At 35.7% G+C, this 27,088-nt stretch overlaps 1 protein-coding gene and 1 long non-coding RNA gene across 13 annotated transcripts in view; both read left to right on the top strand.

Moving 5' to 3' along the window:
- myo1b (myosin IB) overlaps nt 1-27,088 on the top strand; it is a 118,261-nt gene that overhangs the window by 12,606 nt on the left and 78,567 nt on the right. For all 12 annotated transcript variants that reach the window (XM_087267640.1, XM_087267636.1, XM_087267638.1 and 9 more), the window contains exons 2-3: nt 10,628-10,768; nt 14,139-14,254. In XM_087267640.1, the coding sequence (XP_087123766.1) occupies nt 10,643-10,768; nt 14,139-14,254 (242 nt within the window). In that variant the 5' untranslated portion in view covers nt 10,628-10,642. The remainder of the gene's footprint in view (nt 1-10,627; nt 10,769-14,138; nt 14,255-27,088) is intronic.
- Nucleotides 14,676-17,559, top strand: LOC147842307 (uncharacterized). The gene is made up of 2 exons (XR_015499320.1): nt 14,676-15,106; nt 16,255-17,559. It is a non-coding gene; the product is annotated as an uncharacterized LOC147842307 (long non-coding RNA).

Raw genomic sequence — 27,088 nt, 5'->3', positions numbered from 1 at the left:
TTTAGCATATGTGAGATTTTATAGTGGCTTAACAGAAATTCTTTTTTTTTTTATTATTGCTCATGCGGGTTGTTATAGACCAGCAATGAGCCCATCACACAAATAGTTGTTAGTTGAATTACAATTATTATTTAATGCTAAAGATTTCAGAGATGTGGTTCAGGGACGCATTCTAGTCTGCCAAACCTGGCTCCCATGGGATTGTGGAAAATCATTCCGAGGGTTTACTCTTGAAATGGTGCACTCACATAGTCGTGTTTCAGGTCACTGAGCATGCTTGCAAGTACTCACAAACAGCCACAATAGCTCTGCCTCATAGCTTCATTTGGAGCCCATCTGAAGTTGCCATCGCCAGCCATGTGTCTGGCTCTTTTTCAGCAGTCTGTACTCGATTAAACCCTGTTATGTTGTTAACTTGTTCCACTGGCATGACTAACTGTGGAGGTTGACGTTTTAGTTCTGCATTTGCAGATTTTTTTTAGCTTGAAGAAGGGCATAAATTCATTTGAAACTGAACTGATTTGTGTTTACTTATGAAACAGAAATTGAGGATCTGTTTGATCTGAGGTGTTTTAGTATACAGTAGGGTGTTACAGAAGGTAGGTTAAAAAAGGGACTTTCTGCTCTTCCTTGACTTTGAATGGAAAATCACACTTGGCTCACATCCAGGAATTTTAAATTATATATTATTGGTGTTGCACATAGAAATGTAGGGCAGCTGTAGAGCTTTGGGTGTGAGCCAGTTCAGAAAGTTGACAGCCGGTCAATCCAGAGAATTGATGCACATGGTGGCTTCATTTTAACATCAGTCATGTAACTCAAATACTACACCACTTAATCTGACAGATTCATGCCAAGTTTTAGAGAGCTGTGTGTTGATTCTAAACATCTTTGGTTATGCCTTTATTTGCTAATGCAAATCCAACTGCATCTAATTACGAGCAGGAAATCATGATATGAAAAACTGCTTTTGTTTAAAACAACAATTTCTTTGAAATGATAAAAATTGGATTTTGTGTTTAGCAGGGTTACAACAATATTGTTCATTTTCTTGATGGTGTTATTTTCTTAAAAAGGAAGTATAATTCAACCAAACAGCCATTGCTGCCATATTTTATGTTTATCTAATGCATATGAAAACAATAAATATATATTTTTAAATTAATATACACAATTGTTTGCATTTTTTGCCTAAAGAAAAGTTAAATCACATAGTTTAATTCAGCTTTTCATGTTTGTTTGTTAGTTCTATAAATGTAAATCTAAGTTGCTACATCATGCTACTTCATCGTCCTCTTGGGTCAATGTATCTTTTGGTCATTGGATATTCATTTTGGAAACAGATATTGAAAAACAAGCCATTTTTAAAAAAAAATTGTTTTAAAATTCAACAACGAATATTGAAATATGAGTCGTTTTTCTTTTTCATGGTGAAAAACGGAAAAGCAAAATTCAAAAATTATTTAATTTTCATTTTTACCTTAAATAACAAAAATAAAATCAACAAAAAACAAAAGCAAATAAAGGCTTGTTTTTTTATATTCCAAAACCAGATAGGCCGACTTATTTACGCTGAGGCAATGCTGCCACACACATGTTAGCCTACTATAGGTTATTCATTTTTTCCACTTAATAATTTTATAAAAGGTATTTCTTGTGATAGCAAGATTTTGTATATATATAATTATAGTAATATTTATATATATAATTATTTTATTATTATTTTTTTTTTTTTTACAAAGCAGCATTTTAAATGGAACAACATTTTATTTGATGATGATGATGATATATATATATTCCGGCGATTTCCGGAAAATTGTTATTCGTTTGCGGGCATCCCAAGTCTCTCGGAAGCTTCGGGAGACCCCTGGATGTCTGGGATTATATTAATGTTACTAGCCATTTTGCGAGCTACTGTAATGCGTGCCTGGAGAAGTGTTTGGAGGTTGTCTCTTTTGTGTCGGGGGTCCAGGGTTGCTGTCATGAGCAGCCATGCTGACAAAGAAGCTAGCAAGATTGCTATTGAGTGCATGCTTTAAAAAAAGTGATATTCAGAGTTCAAAAGCGATGGTCTAATGTTTAAAGAGTCACCAAAACACCAAAACACATTTTTTGAGCTGTTGACAGTCGTATATGTGTCCCACACTGCTAAAAACACTATTAGGGCACATATATCTCGATAAAAAGTGAAAATTGGTTATTTTTGCGTTATTTCAAGCAAATTCATACTTCCGGTTTGAAACTAATTTTTGAAGCTGCGTCAGAGCCATGAGATCTTAGCGTGTATTCCAGCGTGTAGACTGGACGTCTGTACCTAGGTGTACCGTATTACGTCTCCGAGTGTGCTGCATTAATGCATTAGTAAGGCTTGGTTCAAACCAATCAGCCCGCTCTATTGTGCAACTTAATATTCATTAATGTTACAGTGTTCAGACGGCAGCGAGACGCCACTTTGTGTTGGCAAAACAAGTGTGCAGTGTTGCTTTCATAATTTGCTTCAGTCAAGTTTTGTTTTTATTTTCTCTCTGTGAGAGCGCAGCTGGAGCCACGCGTGGATTACAGTGTACGCGACGCGCGACAACAATAACTTACCTGTCTAGGAACATTGTTTACCCGAGAACTTTTCCCTTCTGCAAATGGAGATCCGGATTCGCTTGTAGTCTCCTCTTAATAAAGATGCGGCTCTAGTTGCTGGTGATTGTCCTATCTCTACAGATTTGGTAAGTGAGAGACCAGTGGTCTTTGTTTATTCAGTTTGTTCGTATCGAACTAACTATTGCACAGAGTGTAAACATGTTAGCACCAAAACCAAACTATTACCATCGTGTAGGATTCTTACCGCATTTTGTGACCGGAATAACACGCGCGGCTTACCTGCCAAGTGCATCTAAGTTACAGAGAAATGCAGAGTTTTTTTCTTTCTTTCATTTGCCGTGCGGTATCAAACATTGCATAAAAAAATACACGCTTAGAGCAGTTCCTCGAATCAAATATCTCTTTTGTCACGAGGGGCATGAATGAATTCCCTGAATGAAAGTGCCAAACTGCAGTTAAAGTCCACCATTTAATAATTTGGCAAATAATTTGATTACAGATGTCCATGTAAACACAGTCACACACTGTGTGTGTGTGTGTGTGTGTGTGTGTGTGTGTGTGTGTGTGTGTGTGTGTGTGTGTGTTGACTCTGAAACTCAGCACGTGGTCAAATCGACATTCCCACACCATATTTCTTTTGCTCCTCCGACACTCCCCCCTGAACAGAGCTGGACACGCCCACTTTTCTGGCTTTTTCCAAAGTATAGTTGTGAAAACACCCTGCTGAAACGAGGGGGTTTCATGGCCCTTTAACATGACAGCGGGGAAGGCAACATGTTGTCTGTCACATCATTGGGATGCCATGTTGAGCGTTGTTGCACTGAAAACAATATATTTTGTACTTATTCCCTTTTTATCTTTTTAGATGCAAGTCTGAATTGAATTGTTCGGTTTGTAATGCGTACCGAATGGAAATTCTCGTACCGAACGGTTTAATACAAATACGCGTATCGTTATACCCTTATTTTATATATATATATATATATATATATATATATATATATATATATATATATATATATATATATATATATATATATATTATTTGCATTGCTTTACTGAATAGTTTTCTGAAAATAAAGTTTATTGTTAGTATCACTTCCACTTCAGCAGTGACAGTAACATTGAACATTCATTTTGAATCACATTTTGCGCACATTTTAACAAGTCATCTCTTCGCATTATAGTTTGAAATTAAAATAAACATAATTTATTTAATCTGAAAGATGTTCAGCCTGTATCAAAAACACTGTCATAAACTAAAATGGACAACATAAAAGAAAACTTTACTACGGTTGATAATGAGCTTTATGACTGCCATTATCTTCACCCCATATACAGCATGTTATATTGCCTAATATAACCTATCATCATATATAAAATAAAAATGGACTTCTTTTTTTCTGTCATTCAATGTGTTTTTGGTTAATATTAATCAATGCATTATATCTTTGAGCAAAAGCAGCGCTGCAAAATAGACCCTCAGAACAGCTGGTGCCAAATAGCACATTGGCAGCATTGCGTCACCATGGTCTCCATGAATTAGTCAGCTTATCTGGAACGCAAGCAAGCCTTTATATGTTTTTATTTTTTGGTGATTTTATTTTTTGTTATTCGATTTTGTTATCATAAAAATTTTTAAATTAAATCATTTTTGAAATTTGCTTCTCTGTTTTTCACCATGAAAAAGAAAAATGCCTCGTATTTCAATATTCACTTTTGAATTTTAAAACGAGAATAAAAAAAACAGCTTTTTTTTTTTTCAATATCTATTTCTAAAATGAAAATCCAATCACCAAAAGATACACTGACCCTCCTGACATGTTATTCTGGTCTCCCTGTATAAATTGAACAATATAAATTGTCCATTTGTGCAATGTATGTACAGCAAAAAAATTCAAAGAGATCCCTTGACAACAGTTCAGCAGACATCATATTGAGAGCACCATGCATTTGAATTAAACAAATACAAACAAGTAAATTAATGCTAGAAGGTTTTTTTTTGCCAAAGTCTATGTAAAAACTAACGATTTTAGGTGCTAAAAATCATGAATAAAAGAAAAACGAAAGCATAATGTTTAAAAAAAAAAACACTGGCTTTCTGTGATGGTAATGTTTATTGGCTAATAATTCGCCTTTCCAGAGCAGCTGGTATTTAGTTAGACTAACGGATTTTGCCAGGAGTTGCTATGCAGCATGGTGAGCAAACCCTGGAATTATTCTCTTAACACAGGAACCACTGGTTGTGTCTATGGTCTCTCTATGTCTCGTTTGAACTTTAGTCTTTGGTGGCCTCCTCTGTTCTTTTTCACAGGTTACTGATCATATCCCGGCTGCTAGGCTACACTTGTTGCCAAGACACAAATTGAGCTAGAGATAGAGATAACTAGTTACTTGACAGCAAAGATAATGCAAAACACAAAAAGTATATTTATTGTTCTCGGATGCTGCCTGGGATAACTCTGATTTATTAGCAGTCAGGATAATTTACTATAGGTAAAGCTAAATATACTGCAAATCAATCAGTGCATTTTAATGGTATGGGTTATTGTTTAGAATGCAGGGGCAGGAAGTAAATATGGGGTTTGAGGGGAAATTGTATGATAAAAAATAATATTTTATAAAATATATATTTCACTGTAAATGTAAATATATTTGCTGAATGTTCATGAGAACACTATAATAAAAATAAATACAACTAAGTCTGTTTTCTGTTTAATAAATTTTTTGGGTTTGTCCCTTGTTGTGTGTTTTTCACATTTTAATGTTTTAGATTATGTTTTAAATTTAAACAATAGTCAAAGGTAATACAAAGAAAACACTTCATGCTGGTTTGAAATGCAGTTTTTATTAATTAAGGGAAATCAAAATCCAAAACTACATAGCTCTGTGTGGAAAAAGTGCCCCCTAAATCTAATAAGTTGTTGGTCCACCCTTAGCAGCAACAACTGCAATAGATAACAAAATCGATAACTTGCAATGAGTTTTTTATTGCGCTGTGAAAGAAATTTGGGCCCCTTCATCTTTACAGAGTCATAATTCCGCCACATTCGAAAGTTTTGGAGCATAAACCACCTTTTAAAGGTCATGCCACAACATCTCAATTGGATTCAGGTCAGGACTTTGGTTAAGCCACTGCAAAGTCTTCATTTTGTTTAGTTTTTTTGTTCAGCCATTTAGAAGTGGACTTGTTGGTGTGGTTTGGATTAGGACTGAAACTTATAACTGAATTATGAAAATGAAATGATTACAAAATTAATATTGATTAAAATTGTTGTAATCTAGATATTGTTTTAAAAAGAATAATTTAATGCATCACTTCTTGTCTATATAACGTGTGGTATAACCTGCTGGACAGGTAAAACAGAACAGAACAGTTTGATGACGGCGAGGTTTATCAACAGGTCAAGCAAAAAAGTAACCGAGTGAAGGAAAAATGGAACAATGTCAGAGAAAACGAGAGAAATTATTCCAAGCATAAAACGCAATGAAAAGCACCGTCAGCAGACGAGAAACTCCAATAAAAAAAAATTTCATATTATAAATCAGTAAATTTAACACAGTGTTTTTTGTCCAGCCTGAGACCCACTTTATATTGTGTCTTAATCAGGAAGCGAAGATCATGAATTTTTTAACAAGGTGCTTGAACTGCCTTATTTGAAATTAAAAGTTAACGTGCACATAACAAAATGTGTCAGTTTGGCTGATGGTCATATGTCTGCTATCAATAATAGCCAGCCGTGCTTTAATCCATGTAAGCACCAGTACACATCAAGTTAACAACAAACAACTAATTCAGATGAAACCCAACTGTGTCACCTTGCGTTGACTTGTGTCTGGTCTCATCTGGAACAAAAAGCTGCCCAGGAACACACCAAACTAACAGCTGCTGACTGAAATGAAAGTAAGCATTCTGCGCCTGCGGGGGAGGACGTGTTTTTCCGCACTGCAAGTGGCAGAATCTTTATTCTTGTTCACAAAAGGAACAGGAACTTCCATTATGCACATGAAAAGCATAACCTAAGCAGCGTTTAGTTCCATTATCACCATAATTATCACTCATCACAGAGGGATTCGCTTACGCAAATATGTCTGATAATCTAATAATTAATATTGTTAGAAATTTAAGAAAATTACAGCCGACATCTTTCCTTCCTGACTTGATTTGTTTACTTGCTTGTCACTTCAAGGTCACATTTGCGCTCCGATTCATTCCTGAATAACCAATCTAGGGCCAATGCGATCCGATTGTAATCCAACGAGAGGCAATGTGTGGAACACACCAAACCAACTAGCCTGACTGATGCTCACTGACTGACAAAGCTCAACTGCCAACCATCGGCTTGGTGTGTCCCAGCCTAAAGGCTAACTCTAACTTACAGTCAAATGTAATATTATATAACCTTTGTTTGTTCCGTGGTGTGTTTCGTGTTATGCAGCAGTCACATTAGAGTTTGAGCTTGCGAAATTTTGTCAGACTGTGCTGCAAAAAGGGGCAATATTAAACGATGATTAGACCTTTTAAAAAGCAAGCAATTGGTCCATATTTTAAATTTTGTCATGTTTTAATCCTCGATTGGTCTCCCGCTGCAAGTGATGCGATTGCGATGTGATCGCAAGTGATACAATTTATAATCCAAATCTCACTTGATGGTACAACATATTTTCAAAATAACTGAAAATGCTAAATCATGAAGCTTTAAAAAGTTTTTATAAACTTTTCCTGACTGTTAGATCTCAGTTAATTCCTTTCTCATTTCTTTTTCTTTGGATCTTGCCATGATGTCTAGCTTTTGATCCAACCTGAGACAACCTGCGCATCACTAGTTTACTTCAAGCGGCAACCTCCCGCTCTCCCTCGTGAAACAAATATGGAAGTAACTGAAACTGCAATTCATCAAAATTCCGCTAGTCCTGGCTCCATGTAGAGCAGATTTCTATTGACCCCACCGTTAAAATGGGCAACTTTACAGCAGAAAAAAGGTGTTTAACGCCTGGTGCAAAAAACGATTTTGGATCATATAGCTAATGTTACCCTTCATGACATCTGTGAGGGGGGTAAAAAATTTGTTAACACTTCCGTATCTTTTAAATTAGGTTATATTAAATTTGCATACTTAGGGCGTGGCCACTTGAGGGACAGCTAGGTCTCGCTGGTCGCTGTCACTTCACCAGCTAATTCCGGCTGATTAGCTGCTGATCTCGGCATATAGATTGTATTTTTGTTTTGTTTTATGTGGCTTTACACAGTCAGGTCCCAGGAATTATTTCTTACATTTATCAGATGTTATGCCATGCTGTGTTCAGCTAATTGTGCTTACAAACCACTTACGTGGCCTCCATTTTCCAGGTGATTGAAATTATATACTTATATACCATATCAATAAATGTATTTGTTTTATTTAATATAATTTATCATTTATATTTTTCTTTAGAACTGTAAAGCACTCCAGTATCTGAAAGATTGATTAGGTGTAGGCTTTAAAACTGAAACGCTGTCATACAGTGTTATGCCTGGATTTCATAAATAGCCTAGCATTTACTAACACAGCCTATATCTGAAGTATTTGGATGTAATTTGTGTTTTCCTCTTATAAAAAAATGTCATAAGAACAATGTTTGGTGGCTCAATGTATAACAACAGCATTTACAACAGCCAAGCACATGTGGTCAGAACAAATGAGTCGCAGGTAATAAAGTTTTAAGCATTTCTCTGATAGAAAAGCCAGTCTAAGCAAAATGCAAGCAGGCATCTGTAGCTCCGCTCACTCTCTGTCTCTTTGCCCTTGTTTGGTATGCCTGATGACGTGCAAACAAAATGGCAACGGTTGGCCATGCCTACTGGGAGCTTCTTTTAGGTTTTTCAGAAACCTATGAGTGACATCATAGATACTTGGTCCATATCTTACAGTCTATGGTTTACTTGTGCTATCTTTGACTAATATTTCAATTAGTTTGATCTGAAACATTAAAGTGTGAGAAAAATGCAAATAAAATTCTAAATCTGTATGAGTTAAACACAGTATGAGGTATTCTACATTAAACTCTGGGTGAAATAAACATTTGTTTAGTTTAATATGGGATATGGCAATAAGGATGGACATAGATTCCTTCAGCCACGTCATTTCAAGATTTGCAGTTAGCTCCGACCTCTTAATCCTTTGTTTACATTAAACATATTAAGTCTACCATGGTGCATGTTTATGTTATCAACAAACCACAACTTTATATTTTGTGCACTTTATTTGTGACCTGTTTCTTTGCTAGTGTTTGCACTGTGGCAAGGACTTGTGGTGCAGGGAGCTTTGTCTTTTGTATAGAGGACATGCTGGGCGTGGAAATGTTAGCTTTTATTGAGGGAGCTTTTTATGCTGAGCATCACGTTTTGTCATTGCACATTTGTTTGAACAGCGCATAGGGGTTTTAGGGACACAGTAAAGCCTGGTATCAAGGCCCTGAATGCAATTGACACCTGGATTAGTGACCAGAGAAGGGAAGAATTGCCACCCCTTGCAGTTTAACTGTGAAAGGACAATTCGATGTTACATGATGGGTTTGCTGAAAGGGTCCCTATTATTCAAAATCAACCTTTGATTTTGTACACAGCCATATTACTCAGTAGAAACAAATTAGGTCTTTTTTAAATCTTAAAATTAAATCAAGATCCAAATCCCAGTGAATTTTTTAGGCCCACCTCACTGCACCGAGACATAGCAGAGAGTGTGGTTTTTCCCACCCACAAAATAGTTTGACAGGTGTATATAACCAAGAGTCAGTTTTAACTCCTAGTATATGCTCAAGGCAGAATTGGCAAGTAAGAAAATATCTCAAGAAAAAAAAGCTGTACCTCAAGCAAGTTTTTAAAACTGAATTTTCTTAACAAAGAAAAGACACTAACATCACTACGTAGTTTATAACAGCTCTAATCTTTACAATGCATATCAGTACACCTAGAAACATGGACATTTTAATCGCACAACAGGAGTCCCAGTTTTGTTTATGTTAAATCATGTTTATTTTGTTCAATATAATTTTGATTCTTCATAAAGCAGCATATTTTTGCATTCCTATTTGCCACGAATAGGCATGCAAAAAACAGTGCAACATGTCAAAAGCATGTGCATTTGTGTGTACGGCAAATTTTGTAATGCCATTTGTGTCTGACTCATTCATAGTATCAGAAAGGCTGAATAAACTCCAACAACTACATTAAAATAACCATTCAGAAACTTCCAGTCTTACATTTTCCCTCTGACCCAAACATTGACATTTTTCAATAGGGTATAATAAATGATCCGATGGGTAATTTAAGCTGAAACTTTGCAGACACATTTTGGAGACACCAAAGTCTTTTAAAGCAAACATTTGCATTGTTTATTTCTAAAGTTCACTATGTTTAGTGAGAAATTAGCAAAAATTCGATGGCTCCCCTATTAGATGTCTTGGGAGTATATGTGGGTCATCTGCAGTGGAAAGACTTTTATTATATAATTCCCAGTGGAATGTCTTGTGTCCATGGTGTCCTGTATAAAACTGAAAATGCCGATCTTGACAAGTGCTATTTTGCAAGTACTTAATGTATTTGCATGTTATTAGTTTAGAAGTACAAGAAGCTGATAATGAGGTATTATCAATAACAGGTTTCAGCATAATTGCAACCAACTTTATTAGAAGGACAGTGCAGGGAAAGTAGGAATAGAAGTGTAAAATAATCTAAAAAAGGCTGAACTGATCTTTAAAAATAACAATAATGATTGGTGTTTTAATAAAGTAAAAGCTGGATTATACTTCCATACTTTAAGTTTTTATATAATTTTTGGTTTGTTTAATGTCTATAGTTATACAATTTAATTTTGTGTACACAGTTTTAGTTATTTAAATATTTAAACCAAACAGAAAAGATGAATGCAAAGCAAGCCATTGTCAGTATGGATTGCATTTCTTTTGTATGTTGAACACTAATACGCTTACACCATTGTTAAAGCCTACAAAACTCATTATCTAATATTTGATTGTCTTGGTTTTTCTGCAGGGGTGTTGTTCAGCGATGGAGGTGAAAACATCACTGCTCGACAATATGATAGGGGTAGGGGACATGGTCCTCCTAGAGCCCTTGTCAGAAGAGTCATTCATTGAGAATCTAAAAAAGCGATTCGATCACAATGAGATCTATGTAAGTATTTGCTTACAATCAATTTATCTTTATTTGGATGTGTTCTTATTTTAATGCGTCACTGCTCCAGACAGTCAAATAACATCAAATGTGATTAAAAGTGTGGTTTAGTCTGAAAGTGTTCCCACTGCACAGATAAATTAAGAATAATGAAGAAATCATTGGAAGATAGTGTGTACTCTCAGTGTTCTGTCCTGCTTTTTTTCCCTGCCAATAGGTCTTGAAAACATTTGCAAACCAAACAACAGTTCAATTTAATTCATCTTTATTTCTATAGCGCTTTTACAATGTAGATTGTGTCAAAGCAGCTTCACATAGAAGATTATAGTAAATTCAGTAGTTCAGTTCAGTGTGGTTTAATTTTCACTGCTGAAAGTTTAAACACTAAAAAGCAAATCCTTTGCACTGCTCCACAAGTCCTGAACCATGCAAGCCAGTGGCGACATCAGTGAGGAACAAACTTCACAAATTGACAAAAGTGAAGAAAAAAAACCTAAAAAGAAACCATGCTCAGTTAGGCACGACCATTTCTCCTCTGGCCAAACATTTTATGCAGAGCTGCAGCCTAGGCACCGAAAGCTGGAGAACGCTGGACATCCATTGTGGAGAAGCTGCAGGTAGGAGAGGTCACCGGCTGGTGTACAGGCTGGCTTCTCACAATCAATGTAAAGACTTATCTGTCACTGTTGGTCTTACAGGAATCAGTTTCATGCTCTCCACTCCTCCATGACCACTACGTCGTCTGCTCAGGATACAGCCTTGTCCAGGATTATGGAAACCTCGAGAGTAATAAAAGCAAACTAACATAAGTGCAGATGCCATTCTAATTATAATGTCTTTTGTTAAGTGTTCCCGGCTCCGGTTGCCCTAAATAATGCAGACTAACAATCCTTTAGAGGATTTGGATTTTTTTTTAAAAAATGTGTTTCATGTGTATGCTAATAATGCAAAGAGATGTGTCTTTAATCTAGTTTTAAACAACCAACCCCAGTCATAATATGCCTACATGCAAAATACAAAAATACAGTCTCCAACTTCTTCTTGCACACATAAGCACAGTTGTTTTTTAAATGTTTGTCTGACATCAAAATGGGCTCAATTTTGAAATTTTAAAGAGAAATTACCCATTCAATTCTTGTCCTCATTGGCCTCCATTCCTACCTACAGTCTTAAAAATATATATTTTTTTATCTGCTTCTTTTAAAAGACACATTCTGTGCAGGTTGAGGGTGAGTAACTGATGACAATTGTAATTGTGTAAATCCTCCCTTTAAACCAAAACAGAAGTCCATCATTATCCAAATTTAGACATTCTCTTGGAGTCTTATTATTTACTTTAACTGTGTGTCATCTAGCCAATTTTTCATATCAAATTTCAAGTGCATTTCTGCATTAGTTGCTATGGGTCTTGATAATTTGCATTCAGTATCATGAAATGGCAAGATTAAGTGACATGGCTGAATGGCACGTTTGCATTTTGTGTAGCACATTTAGGTGGAACGCACTTAATTATTAGTCCAGAAATAAAATACATTTAATTAAATTAGTTTAATATCAAGTTATCAGTGTCTTATAGCTGCAAGTTCGTAATACAAATTATTTTCTATATTTAATGCGTATCCCTGAATCACAGACAATGATGGTGACCAAAATTTAAATTTTTTAGGCCAAAGTGTGTGTATTTTTCTTTTTTCCACTTCTTGCAAATTGGTAACTTTAACTTAACATAGTGTGTTGGAAAATTATTCTAGTCTATAATAAACTGTAATAATTTACTTGCTTTTTTTAGTCTTCATAGAGCTCTTGTTTTCCTTAGAACAACAGTTTACCGAGCTCCAAAAAAATCATAAATGCGGTTCATATTTTCTATGAAGATTCATCAAAGGTTTTGCATTCAAAAGAACAAAATGAGTATGGAATGACATGATGAGTAAATACTACAGAGAAAAAAAAGTTTTAACCTTACTAGTGGTTCTTCAACAATATTTTATTAAAAGTATCCACCCTCCATTTAATTTGAAAAAAATAAAAAATAAATAGTCACAGTCTGTCATATTGCGTTCTTTCCCTGACACTAACTTTACAATAAATATCATACAGTCAAATGTCTTCTTATCTAATCGATGGCTTGTCAGAAACATCTATGAATGGTCCAGTTTAGATAAAGCAGACATTATGAAACAAAGGTCTTTGCATTTATTGCTATCTTTAGACTTTGCTCTGTATACTTGGAACAAAGGAACAAATGCATTTATGGGAATAAGTGTAAAAAGGTGTGTGGCCTAATGTTTAGAGATCCAGACTCGTAACCCAAAGGCCTTAGGTTCAATTCTTGACTGAATCGATGCCCTCTTCCATCATTAATACAAGACTCAGATGAGACACTTGAGAAAGGCTTGAGCAACCCCAAAGTTCTTACTGCTGCCTATTGCTTCAGATTTGTTTTCTGTGTGTATGTGTGTGCATGCATGTGTTCAAGGTGGGAGAAAATATTGATACACCTTTAGCATGCAAGCTACTACAATAAAGATAGCAGCTTTGTAGAAAGGGGCATACAACATTTGACACGATTTCATTAAAATGTTGCTTAGTTTTTGTTTGCTCGACAATCCTATTTTTCACTTCAGAAACAAAACTGATGTGTGATAACCAAATAAATATTTCTGTTTAGTTAAAACAGATGTTGCCACATTTTCCCTTTAAATACAAAATCTGAAGTTGGCAAAAGGTAATAATTTTGCAATATATTGCAGAATATAGCAGTATATTTAAAATTGCAATAATTTTGTATTGTGTTGATATCATATTCTGGGGACTCCCACCATCATAATGTTCCTCATGGAGTTGGGAGTTTTCTTTTTTTTTTTACATTTATAGTGCAATTATGCTGTATGTAATGGGTGGGCACATCTAGTCATGCTTGTATTATTGTTCAATCTCATCAAAATTATGAAAAGAAATGATAATACTGCATTGCATGTAGTTCAGGTTCATTATGTTTTAATATCACTAAGAGAGACTTCAAAAGCAAAGAAATCAAGGGAATAAATAAGACTACATTTGTTTAGTCTTTAAAAATGGGCTACTTCACACACTGATGTTTGTTTCGGCAACTTTTAAGCACCCTTCGTAGTTGATGCTTCCTTTTGATACAGAAAAATGTTGATTTTGTTCAGCTTGTTCACTTGCTTTCGGGCCCCCCGCCTGTCTCAACAATGCCCAGGAATTCCCATCTGGATTGTGAAGATGAAGGCATCTTCTTATACAAATCAATTTTGGATATTATATCTTTTCTTATCTTGTGCTTTGTGCTTGTGCTTTTTCTTGTTTGTTCATTTGTGGTTTATTTGCTTTTGCTTTTTTTCCACAGACATACATCGGCAGTGTAGTAATCTCTATGAATCCTTACAAGTCCCTGTCCATTTACTCAGCAGAAAAGGTGGAGGAGTATCGCAACAGAAACTTCTATGAGCTCAGTCCACACATGTGAGTTTTGAATCAATGTTTTATATATATATATATATATATATATATATATATATATATATATATATATATATATATATATATATATATATATATAAATATATATATATATATATATATATATATATATATATATATATATATATATATATATATATATATATATATATATATATATAAATATATATATATATATATATATATAAATATATATATATATATATATATATATATATATATATAAATATATATATATATATATATATATATATATATATATATATAAATATATATATATATATATATATATATATATATATATATATATATATATATATATATATATATATATATATATATATATATAAATATATATATATATATATATATTTTTTTTTTTTTTTTTTTATTTATTTATTTTTATATGCAGTTTTATTGTCTGGTTATTTGTGTCTATTTCAACTTATCTATGACCAAGATGTTTTGCAGTGGTCACTGTATGATTTGATGATAACTGCACAAGCTTTAAAAAAATTGGTACTGGCATGCAAAGGGTTGAAAGGCAAGGGTTGAAATGCAGTCTTAGAAATTACTTCAATTGACAATATTGTGAATGTTCTTCACCATTTTCATGTTTACAGAAATTACGTTTGCTGTGTAGGTGTGCATAATAATAATGCTTTTATCCACTTGACCTCTGAGACATGAAATCCAGCCCTGCCTGGGGGAGGGGCAGCTCACTGTCCTGCTACAGCTAATGACCATCTGTTTCCCTAGAGGACTACCAGCTGCCTGTCCAGACTGCCAATTCAAAACAAAGTACTCTGCTCTGTTTGATAGGCAGACACACAGGCCCCGTTTACACTAGTGCGTTTTAGTTTGAAAACGCATAAGTTTTGCTACGGTTACGCCATCCGTCCACACTACGCCGGAGTTCTCGAGCGCCGAAAACGGAGCGTTTCGAAAACGCTGGAGAGGCCGTTTTCATTCTGAAACGCAGCTGCCCCGTCTCAGTGTGGATGGGGAAAGACGGAGACATCTGAAAACGGAGGCGGGGCTGCAGACATTCGCCTCTCTGATTGGGGCTTTTCCTCAATATTAAGTAGCCTAACACACAGTTCAGTCCTGAATCTTCTCCGTGTAAGTTCAGACATCGCAAGTTTGATCAAGGCTGCATCTCTTCTTCTCAGTTTGATATGGAAAACATACCGAGGACACGCGTCAATCTTCACAGGGAATCGTGTACTTTATAACTTCATTCACATCACCTTGGCTACGTTGTTTCACTTTCTCAACAATAAAATGTAAACTTGATATAAGGAACTGCCTATTTTTATTTTAATATTAACAACTAAACAGACAGCAGAAATGTTGAGGCGTCGTGCTGCATGAGCGTCATCTTCACTGTGTGCATATTTATAACAAAACGGAGCCGATAACAACTGCCTCCTTTCAATTTCAGTGAAAATACGAAACACAGCCTCTCTTTTGCTGAATATCAGTTTTAATAATCGATAATGGCCATTATAAAAGTATAACATACAATAAGTTTATACATTATAGGAAATAAAGGCAAGCGATCAGTCAATATACAGAATGTAGGCTACGTGGTTTCATTAATCATTAACTTATCTTTGCGCTCAGCCAAAACACGTTACCTGAGAACAAGTAATAGATTCCAATGACCAAAGTCAGGGAATATGTCGTTAGATAAAGACAACAAGATGAATGAAATATCACGTTTAATAAATATAGTGAGATTAGATCCAGCGGGAGATGCTTGATGAGAAGTCCGACTAGCAGAGCTCTCATCTGGGTAGATGGGCTCCAGCGATTGCCAAAGTGTGTGTGTGTGGTCACGTGATGTGCGTTTTCAGCGTTTTGGTGTGGACGGAGAGCAGTTCAGAAACGCTGGGTAAAACGCGAGTGTGGACGCGGATCGTTTTCATTCTAAAACGCCGTTTTAAAACTAAAACGCACCAGTGTAAACGGGGCCACAGTTACCCTCTCAAAAACATCACTTCCTGATCTGTTTAAACTCAAAACCCAACTTTTAAAAAGAGCCAGTAAGAATGGAATGGCTATTCAAAATTTTAGTTTCTATACATTCTTACCTTGAAAATGAGATACTTCCACACTTGTGTACAGCTGTTTATTTTTGTTCCAAACATTTGACAGATTATTTTTAATACTTTATTTATTACTATCCTTCTCCATTTGATCTGCTTGAAGTGCACATTTGCCCTGGTATGCGAGTTCACCTTCTGTTTTCGACCTTTCCATATTCATATGTTTTAGTCTTAGTACTGTTATAGTGATGTCAAGGTTGGTGCTCTTGTGATCTTAAGCCAGACTCTGAGCTCATTCCAGAGCAGCTGCTTTTCCTGTCATGCCTGAAAAGCAGATCTCTTGGATGGTTCTGAGATTACAGGCCTCCTGGGCTCCCGCATGGTGTTCTGGGACAATGGGTTGTACCCCGTCCTTATGTTGACTATTTATGATCAACACCTCAGAATACACATCAGTCTGGAGGTAATAATGACCCAGAGCTTCTGTTTAAACTGCTGAAAAACTTTTGGGTATGTTTTAGTCAAGTTTGAACTTGCCTATCATCCTAATCATTTCGATCAAAAAAAAAAAAAAAACACATTTTTTATAGCCAAAATTGTGACTGATAAGAATTGATAAGAAAGCTATGTGTTAACATGCAAACTGATCTCTATGGCTGTTTCTCAGCAAATTTAAGAGCATTCATTGCTCAGTGGTGCTTACTTTTACATAACCTAAAGCCAGAATAAAAGAGACTACAAGTTAAACTTTGAAGCACACAAATCTTCCAGTTCATGACTTGACACCCTAAGCATTATGTGTGTTTTAAGTTTAGGATTCGTATCTAGGATGAGAGGTATCATTTAATTAGGTCTTTCTTAATGACAATATTTTTTTTTGTGAGTGAGGTCTTTGTAAAACACTTATACTATCTGCTTGGTAGAATTTTTTATTTTTATTTATTTTTTTTGTGAAATGAGACTAAAGCCAAGTTTGGAAGTGGAAGTGTCCCTTCCCTATTCATCTTTCCCTGTCTGTGGTTAGGTCATCCAAACCTCATTGATTCTGACTCCTGTTTTTGAACTTAATTTATATTGTCAAATGTAAAGATTTCTGCACACTGAATCCAAATTTTTTACTCTACTTTTCGCATGTTAAAAAATTAATCTAAACCCACGTTGTGTTAATCATATTGCAACACTGCCTCCAAAACTTTGTCCTTCATAAAAAAAAAAAAACATTTAAAAAATTCAAACCAGATTTAATTCATTTTTCATTTTTTTGCGCACAAAGTTTTTTGACAGTTCAGAGCCACAGTACAAGCGAAAGGCAAAATACAGAATGCCATTATTTGAGCCACATATAACTATGACAAACACAGTGCAAGTAAAGACAAAATGTGGCGGATAGATGAGAACCACTATTTGCTGCAATCAGTGACAGGCACACCTCTGCTGCAGGGAGGCGTTTGTGTTCATACCTTTGTCGTACTGTCCATAAAGAAAGCTAGACCCCTCATGGTCCATTGCACCATTAGATCAACACGGCTGCCACCTATTCTAATGTCTATGGTACTGCCAGTCTCTGTTCAGAATTTGTTTACAAATGCAAACGTGCACAAGCAAGTATCACAAGAAATGTATCAAAATTCCTCTGATTACCTGAAATAAACTTTGCATCTTGGGATAATCCTGCACATATTTGACGAGGAGAACTTTGCTTCCTCTTTATGCAGTAGTGGATGTAGCCTATTCCTCTTTCTTTTTGGAGCAGTCCTATAATGCTTTGTGTTTTCTTTGGAATGGATTAATCAGTACACATCAGACTCAATGAGAAAGGTTTATGTATGTGACACATTTTTTTGCATATAAATTCGGGAAAAAAAAAAAAAACGCAAACGAAAATATATCACTTCAGTGCTAGTGTATCTGTTTGCGGACTTAGAGGGGCATAACATGAAGGGCATGTAAGTTAGAGGCATAACTTGCAGTTAATAAGATCCCATTGAACCACCTGAGATGTGTTGTGGACATACTTACCACAGAACTTGTTTAGCAAATGTTTTCATGAGTTTTCCTTAAATTCATCCACAACCTAATCATTTGATATATTCATTCATTTAGCAACTTCACTCACCACATCAGTTTTATCATGACAGTTGCCCCTATGCTTGCTTATAACAGTACAAATATGAAAGCCTCTACAACTCGCTATTGTACGTTAATAACTGTGATGGTTGATTTTAGGGTTGTGGTAGGTATAGATGTTAAGAACTAATGATTGGGTTACGGCTTGGGGTAAGTGTAGATGTTAATAACTGTGATGGGTGTAGGTGTGGAGTAGGTATAGACTTTTATAACTGATGGATACAGTGCGATCTTTCCTACAACATAGTTGTGCATGAAGTTATGTCTCCAAAACTTCAAATTATGCCTCTACTACAAATTACGTCCCCTTCATGTCATGCCCCTGTATTGCAGTCTGTAGACAACCAATACTCCTTCAGTGTGTGAAGATAGTTGATATGCTTGTTGTACAGTGAGGGTACATGTGATATGTTTCTCTTTACGCACTTAAGTAACCCCTTCATTTGTACTGGAATGATCAAGCTCACTACTCAAAAAGTTCAAAAAAAAGCACTGGTTGTCTTGGACTTTACAGCACTCCTGTACAGAGTAACAGTACATGTATGTGCCCGAACAATCATGGCACGAGGGTCATGGTTCAGTTCATGCATTCCCACAACGAATACAGTCAGTTAGGTTTTGCAGAAAAGACCACAGTAGTATACCAACTGCCCTGTTTTCATTGATGTTTCCAGGGGGTTCTACAAGAGCTCTGCATGCAGTTTTCAAGCTGAGAGCAGTGCAAGTCCATCTCAGATTGTAATTTCTGTCTGAATTTGCAATGAAAGGATGCAAGTCCAAATTTTGTGTACTTGATATTGAGAAACAGCCTCAATCAGGCAGTGAATGATGGCAGCCATTTTGGCAGTCTGCATTTAAGACGTAACCATAGCAAATGTTACACATTCTAAAACTAAAATGTATTTGTGTAAAAGGGGCCTAAGGAGCCATTCACAAAGAATATGCCAGATGCAGCACTTAGTGGATGAACAGTTGTTGTCCACTGCACCTACTGTTTTAGATGAAGACAGTGCTAGCATTTTCATAAATAGAGATTTAAGTTTTAAAGCTTAAGGAATCCTAAATTGAATACACAATTATTGTTTTTGTTGTTTTAGGAAAGGTACACATTTACACATTTTCCTAATTATACTTATAATTGTACTTTAACACCCCTACCTTCACTTGAAACGTATGAACTGAACTGGATCTGGCCGAAGCAAAGTTATTTTTGAGTTAATTTCAGCAGTTTAAAAAAGCTCACCAAAGTGCCACTTTTAGGGTGATACATTTTTGGCTCCTAAACGCCTTTGGAGCTACTATTGATTTATGGCAATAACAATCAGTGGGTGTGTTCTGGAACACACTTTTTTTACTTTTTTTGCCCCCTCACCAACCCCCTCCGTGCCTATACAGATGGAGATTACAATCATCTAACACAGTATACCATGTTCAGTAAAGTGTTCTACTGACATTTTCAACAACAGCATCTAAAAGATCTGGTGATTTGTGTGTAGAAAGGAAAAGAAACAGTTTAGATCTAGTCTCTGGCTCTACCAGCACTCAAACTGCCTTGAGAAAAAAAAAAAAAAACCTTAGATAGCACCACTGCCTTACAAAGAACCTTTTAACTCCTTAATAGTTTTTTAGGGTTCTCCAACCATTGCTGCCTGTGTTTATTTGGCTAGGATTTAAAAATAACATAAAATGCAGTGCATTTCCTGATGACAACATTGTTTATTTTTCGAAGCCAATATAAAGAATTTTTCTAGGGGTCTATGCACAAGACTTTTAGCCCTGTTTACACTAATACATTTAAGTTTTAAAATGGCGTTTTAGAATGAAACGATCCACGTCCACACTGGCGTTTCACCCAGCATTTCTGAACAACTCTTCGTCTACACTACAGTGCTGAAAACGCACATCACAAGACCACAAACACACACACTCTGGCATGCACTGCAGCGATTAGAGCTGTGCACGTCGGATGGTTCATCAAGGATCTACCTCTGGATCTAATCTCACTATATTTGTTATAAGTAATATTTAATTAATCTTGTTGTCTATATCTGATGACATATTCCCCATCGTTGGTCTTTTGAATCTAGTCTATTACTTGTTCTCAGGTAACGTGTTTTGTCTGAATGCACAGATAAATTAATAATATAAATTTATGTAACTGTGTACACTGATTCTGCACATTTGACTGATTGCTTGCCTTTATTTCCTACGTCGTATAAGCTTATTGTACGTTATACTTTTATAATGGCCATTATAGACTATTAAAACTGATATTCAGCAAAAGAGAGGGTACGTTTCATATTTTCAATGAGACTGAGAGGAGGCAGTTATTTTTAAGGCTCTTATTTGTTATATGCGTACGATGAAGATAAGGTTCATATAAATATGTAGCTGCATGACACTTCAACATTTTTAGTGTCTGTTAAGTTGCTAATATCAAAATGAAAATAGGCAGTTTCTTTTATCATGTTTTCGTGTTACTAAGATCGTAAAACAACATCACCAGGGTAAAGTGAATGAGGTAATAAAGTACAGTGTTCCCTTTGTAGATTCACCCGACGTGTCTTCGGTAGTTTGTTTTTTATATTAAGCTTGCGAAGTCTGAATTTACAAGGACAGGATGCAAGACTGAACTGTGTGTAGGCAACTTATTATTGAGGAAAAAGCCCCAATCAGTCAAAAAAAAAAAAAAAAAACTGACATTGGTGTCAGTCTGTTTGGCATAGCATGCTTTAATAGAGAGGAATAACCAAAGCCAGCATATTCTGCTGAGAATTCTCTTTGAGTTATCCATAAATTATATGCCACCTGGGTGGAGTCATGCAATGACTACCCTGCATGAAGACTACATTATTATAGCTTTTTTTACTCATGCAATACTACAGTGTGTTTTTGGTTTCCACTGAAGACAGGAAGAGGAAACAGTATGCATATGGACCCTGGGCATGGAGAGATCATTTGGTCCCTGCTTTAAACCGTGTCCTGTTGAAAGTCATTATGGGGTTTTCTTACCTTTGTTTCATCTGACAGCTGAGCTTTAGAAAGTCTAATTAATAAGAGACCTTATAATTAATCTAGAAGTAGACCTTTCATTTGCTATTGGATAGTACCTGCTGTATGTATATGTGTATGTATATATATATATGGTGCTACACAACTTTAAGCTTCTGACACCCACTTATAACACAGAAGAAGAGGAAGAGAGGAAGTTCACGCGCTTGTTGTTAAAGTAACTGGCGACTCAAACAAGCATGGATGGTTCAAGCAGTAGGTCCAGCTCTAGCGATGAAGTTCACCTGTGTTCACCAGTGCAATAAGCAGCTCCACGTTCATATCGCCTCTGGGCATCTTCTTCAATGTGCGCTCGCATTGACAGTTTTGCGCTTGATCGCCTCCAAGTGCTATTTATTGTAACTTCAGCAGCTCTGTGCACGTGAACAAAAGTGCCAACCTGATTGGTGGAGAAGAAAAAACATCTCTGTTTGCACGGGCCATTAAGGTGAGCAACAGTACAGGGTCAAATTGCGCCACACATTCTGCATTGGAGACAGGTCGGCACTGCAGACAGGTCAAGTACCTGTATCCTCAGTGTGCAGAATGTGGTTTAGCATTATCTTGTTGAAATATGCACGGGCGTCCCTGGAAAAGAAAACAGCATAATGTGCTCCACAATCTGTATGTATTTTTCAACAATAATGGTGTCATCACAGAAGTGGAATTTACCTTTGCCAAGGTCAATGACACAACCCCATACCATGACAGACCATGGCTTTTAAACTTCGTAACAGTCTGGATGATCTTTTTCTTTTTTTGGTCCAGATCACACCAAATCCATTTCCATTCCAAAAAAAAAAAAAAAAAAACTGAAATACTAATTCATCTCAATGCCCAGTGAAGTTGACTTCTGGACACTGTTATCTTTCTTTGAGGAACATTGTTTGAAAACATTTAAATATCATGTATTTTTTTTTACAAACTGGGGATCCTCTGCCCATCTTTGCTCCTAAAGGACTAGACCTTGCTTGGATGCTGCTTTTGTACCAAATCATAATTACAATCTCCTGTTGAGATCACCTGTTTCAAATCTTTTCTTACTTGATGACTAGGCTTTAATCCTTAATAGTATCTGTTTTTGCCATGAATATAGCCAATGCTGGTGATATGCAGGGGTGATAGCGTTCCGGCACCACGCCGGATTTCCGGCGTACTGTGGCTGCGGGAAAAAAAAAAATCAGGTTCACGGATATTGATCTGTCATTTCTCTAGATTCACAGAATTCACTCACTGCTGAAAGCGCCGGATTGGTTTTATTAAGTGCCATTTTGTGTGCTCGTGAATCATCTTTTGAGTGTAGACGCCATGTAAATAAAAGATTAATTGTGTAATTTAGAGAGCTTTATAAATTATAACGGATCTTTGTGAGATCTCTATGAACTAAGATTAGTGACGCTTTTTAGTGATAATAAGAGGAGCGTGCTTTGCACTTTCCAGGCAATAATCCATTCAGAATTTGTATGAAACTTTCGTTTTCGGCACATATACGCTGATATGTTTTGGGAATGACATCTGCATATTTACGCTGGGTTTATTCTCGAAATAACGGTGAAGCAATAGACGGGACAAAAATATATTTCCCCCTTCTCCTTAAACAACTTAGTGTTTCAGCTATGAAATAGTTCAGTTTTGTATGTAGCCTAATGGCAAAGTGTTTATATTTAGTTTCGTTTTTTTTTATTCAGCTTATTTAGAAAAACGTTTGGAGCATTTTAAAAATAAGTTGTTTTTTTTAACGAACAGCGCCCAGCGGAAGACCATCATTGTCTGTTTGATCAGTTTGCCTTCTCAGAGACTTGCCTAAAATAAAAGATATAAAACAGTTCAAGTATAAAACAATGGTAGCTTAAACGTTAAAGAAGGTGTGCTATTAGGCGCATAGTTTGCTTATAAAAAGCTTGCAGGCATCGAGGCGCCAGAGCAATCACTTGCATTTTTTCAGTGGGAGCAATTTAAAGTTATCCGTCATTTTTGCTCACAAAGTACGAGTAATACTTAAAAAAAACGTTACAGCGTTTTTATAAAATAAAGAAAACCAAAATTATGCGCTTTCTGTCGTCTGGTTTTTGAACAGGAGCGCTTTAACAAAATGAAGCAAAATGTATATGCCTCACAGACATAATAAATATATTTATAGAAAGCTTTAAATTATTACTTAACGAAATAAAACAAATCGAAAACAAAAAAACTCCTTCATGTAATCCGTAAAGATAAATTTCTAAAGGCGAGTCCAAGAGGAGATTGCCAGTCAGGATCTTTGCGACACTGACTCAGAATAAGTTTATTAATAAATAATTAAGATATGTCCTTACTCTTTCCTCGACACATTCATTGTTATTTGTTTTTGCCGGTGCTTGGGGCGAGTTTTGGCTTATTGTGTGAGGCTGTGCGCTTGAACGCGGATTCACAGTAGCAGTTTTAACATGGAGTGACACGACATCTGACGTACAGATGACACTGGCACATGCCACTAAGTGTAGTGACACTTCCGGTGGCACGTCCGGTTTTCCACTGTCATGTGTCACTCGCTAGTGGCATGTGTAGTAACCTGTGTCACTCAGTGTCGCGCTGCATGTCAACATCGACACCCGGCGAATTTAAACGCATTTATTTTATGTATTCGTAGTCATACTTCCTACGTAATATAGTCATTTGACAGTACATGTCAGTCAAATTTATTGTGGCATGCTTATGTATGGGAGGGGTTACACTTATCTGTTGTACTGTATATTATTGCATCCTGGCAGTTCCTTTGTTCCCTACAATATGGACTTCTCTATGTTTTTAATTCATTCATTTATTTTATTATTTAACTTATTTTCATTTTAAGGTATTTTAAATAATATCCTTTAAAAAGTTATAATAAAATGCATGTTGAAAACTCATAACATATATGCATGTAAGATAACAGGTGTCATTTGCCTAATGATTTTTAAATATTAAAGCAAAGAGACTTATAAGATTAATGTGCTTATAACGTGCTTATACTGACACCTACTGGCAAATGTCACAAGATCACTGACACTGGCATGTGTCACTGACATTACTGGCATGTGTCTAAAAAGAGCCACTTGACAATAATGATGATCAGGGTTACACATAGGCTGTTAATATATTTGGGCCCAGGGGCCCACAAGTTATGTGTTAAAAGTGCGTTGCATACATAGTACCCCCACCCCTACTCACCTCAGGGGCAAGGAAAAAAAGTTCAGGCTCAGGAATTTTTTCCACTATCAGCCCTGGATATGGCACTAAAACCTAAATAAATAAATGAAAAAGTCAAAGTAAATTTGAAAATCACTACTTTCTTTTTCAATTTAAGTTCCACTTTTTTTCTGATTTAATGATATATTGTTAAAAAATATCTATTATTATTATTATTATTATTATTAGTTTTTTCACACTGTAATTATGATATTGCATAATTGTAAGTTTAAATATATTATTGTTAAAATTAACAATTATTAGTGTTTGGTAGAAGTGAAAAGAAGTTGTATGGTTTAGAACAAATACGTGCATTTGAAAAAAATTGTCTAATCAGAAGGCTGAACTATGAGATGTTTGGAAATGCTCTGCATTGGATCTTTTCTGACTGCTGAAATGTGAGCTTGAACTTTGGTGTTGAGGTTGTTTTAGTTTATGACCTAGAGTTGGTGTGTACTGTATCACTTCATTCTTTCAACTGCAAAAGGTTCAAGATCCCTGGTGTCACTTCTCCCTCCCAAACAGCAGTGTTTAACATTGCTCTGCTTTCCTTGGATTGCTGTGTGTGGTAAGAACACATCAGTTAATTTAGAGTGTGAGGGAGATTGGCTCGAAGTTGTCTTATTGTTTATGAGGCAAAATGCACCTAATGATCTCCCTGTTTCATGCAAGATTGTAATCCCGTGTGTTCATCACATTGAGCTTTTCTAAATTTGCTGTTAACAGAGCTGTTCATAGTTCAGGTCTGAACGAGTTCTCTGGAGCACACGGCATATGGTTTATAATGAGATGATGTAATACAAATAGATGATGCATATTTTTTTAGAAAATCAGTATGAGTTTTTGGTCATACTATTTGTTGTTTGTATACAGTTCAAGGTTTGAGTTTGAAGACTACGGGCCCTATCATAACTCCAGGTGCAATGCGGCACAAGGCGCGAGGCAATAGTTGTTTGCTAGTTTCAGCTTGGCACAAGAGTCATTTTGACGTTTTGCGCCACGCTTGTTAAACAGCAAATGCATGTGCACTTATATGTGTGCCCATAGGTGTTCTGGTCTAAAAAAGTATTGAGTATTGAGGCGCATTGCTATTTTGAGGAACTTAATTAAAAGGTTCAAATTCTGGTCTTTTGTCCAGCGCAGAGCGCGTTAGTTGTGCGTCTCGCTTACACATTGCTTAATACAGACAAGGTGTACAGCACTATGCTAATATTTTTTTCAAATGAAAAAAAAATAAAATATTAAGGATATATACAGGATATAATAAGGGTATATAGCCTATAGGATATAAATATAAATGATTAAAATATTCCAAAACATGTTATTTTCTTGCCTACATAAATATAAAAACCAAACTTTAATGCCTTCATCTCGGGGGCTTTTTCAATTTATTCATAACAGTTTGCTTTTGTATAATGTTATTATTATTAGCTGTATTATTTATTATATGCATATGTGTATTTGTTTTATTAAAAACAAGCTTAGATTTGCCCACCTGTCAGATTTTAGACCATATGGGGCACAGCATGTGTATTAGGATATAACTCAGTTGTTTGAACACACTTCGTTATTATTGTTTATTTATTAGTTTGCTGGAAATTAGAACTGAAATTAGAAATAGTTTTGAAACAAATATTTGTGCTTAACAAACAAAATTAATTATTTATAGGCTAATTGAATTCTGTGCGTTCAAGGTTTCCCTATCCACGAGAGCGAAAGTGAAATTAGATAATGAGAAGTCCTTATCTCTCAGTCTGGTGATGCAGATGCTCTGTTTAACTGTTTTCATGCTAGTGATATGCTTGGTTTTTCCACTTACAAAGTCCGTTATGTAAATAGCAAATGTGCTATAGCGCCACGCAACTGACTCTTAAAGGTATTGCGAGATGAGACTCAGATTTTTTTTATTCTCAAAACACTCCTATAACTCATTAAAAAAATAAGCTCAACCCTGTAAGACCATGCGCCGTGGCACAAAGCAGATTTTTCCGTCCTTAAATTAGCAAAAGTGGATTCCGACATTCCCTAATTGCTTTTGCACTTTGCGCATGGATCGCCAAAATAGAGCCCTACGAGTCTGTTTTCAGCATTCAATATCACACATTACAGACAGTAAAAGGAACAAGCTCTTAATTATATGGATGAGCTTGGTCAAATACTTTAGACAACCATTAGCTTATCAGACATTTTAGGAATACTTTCTTAGGAGGTGTCTTTCTTCCCTCTGGTTTCTTCTGTCTTTTGCTTCCATCTGCTATACGATTTGCTCGTCACTGATTTTACAGTGAGAGTATGCAGCTGTGTTCCAGTCCATTAGGCTAATTTTGTTTAATTTAGAGGAGCGCAATCTCTGGCCATTACAGTCATATTTATGTTCTCA

The sequence above is a fragment of the Danio rerio genome, chromosome 9, assembly GCF_052040795.2.
Source record: "Danio rerio strain M-AB ecotype USA chromosome 9, GRCz13ab, whole genome shotgun sequence".
NCBI classification, from domain to species: domain Eukaryota; kingdom Metazoa; phylum Chordata; class Actinopteri; order Cypriniformes; family Danionidae; genus Danio; species Danio rerio.
Note: the sequence above shows the minus strand (reverse complement) of the source record. Positions and strands in the feature narration are given on the sequence as shown.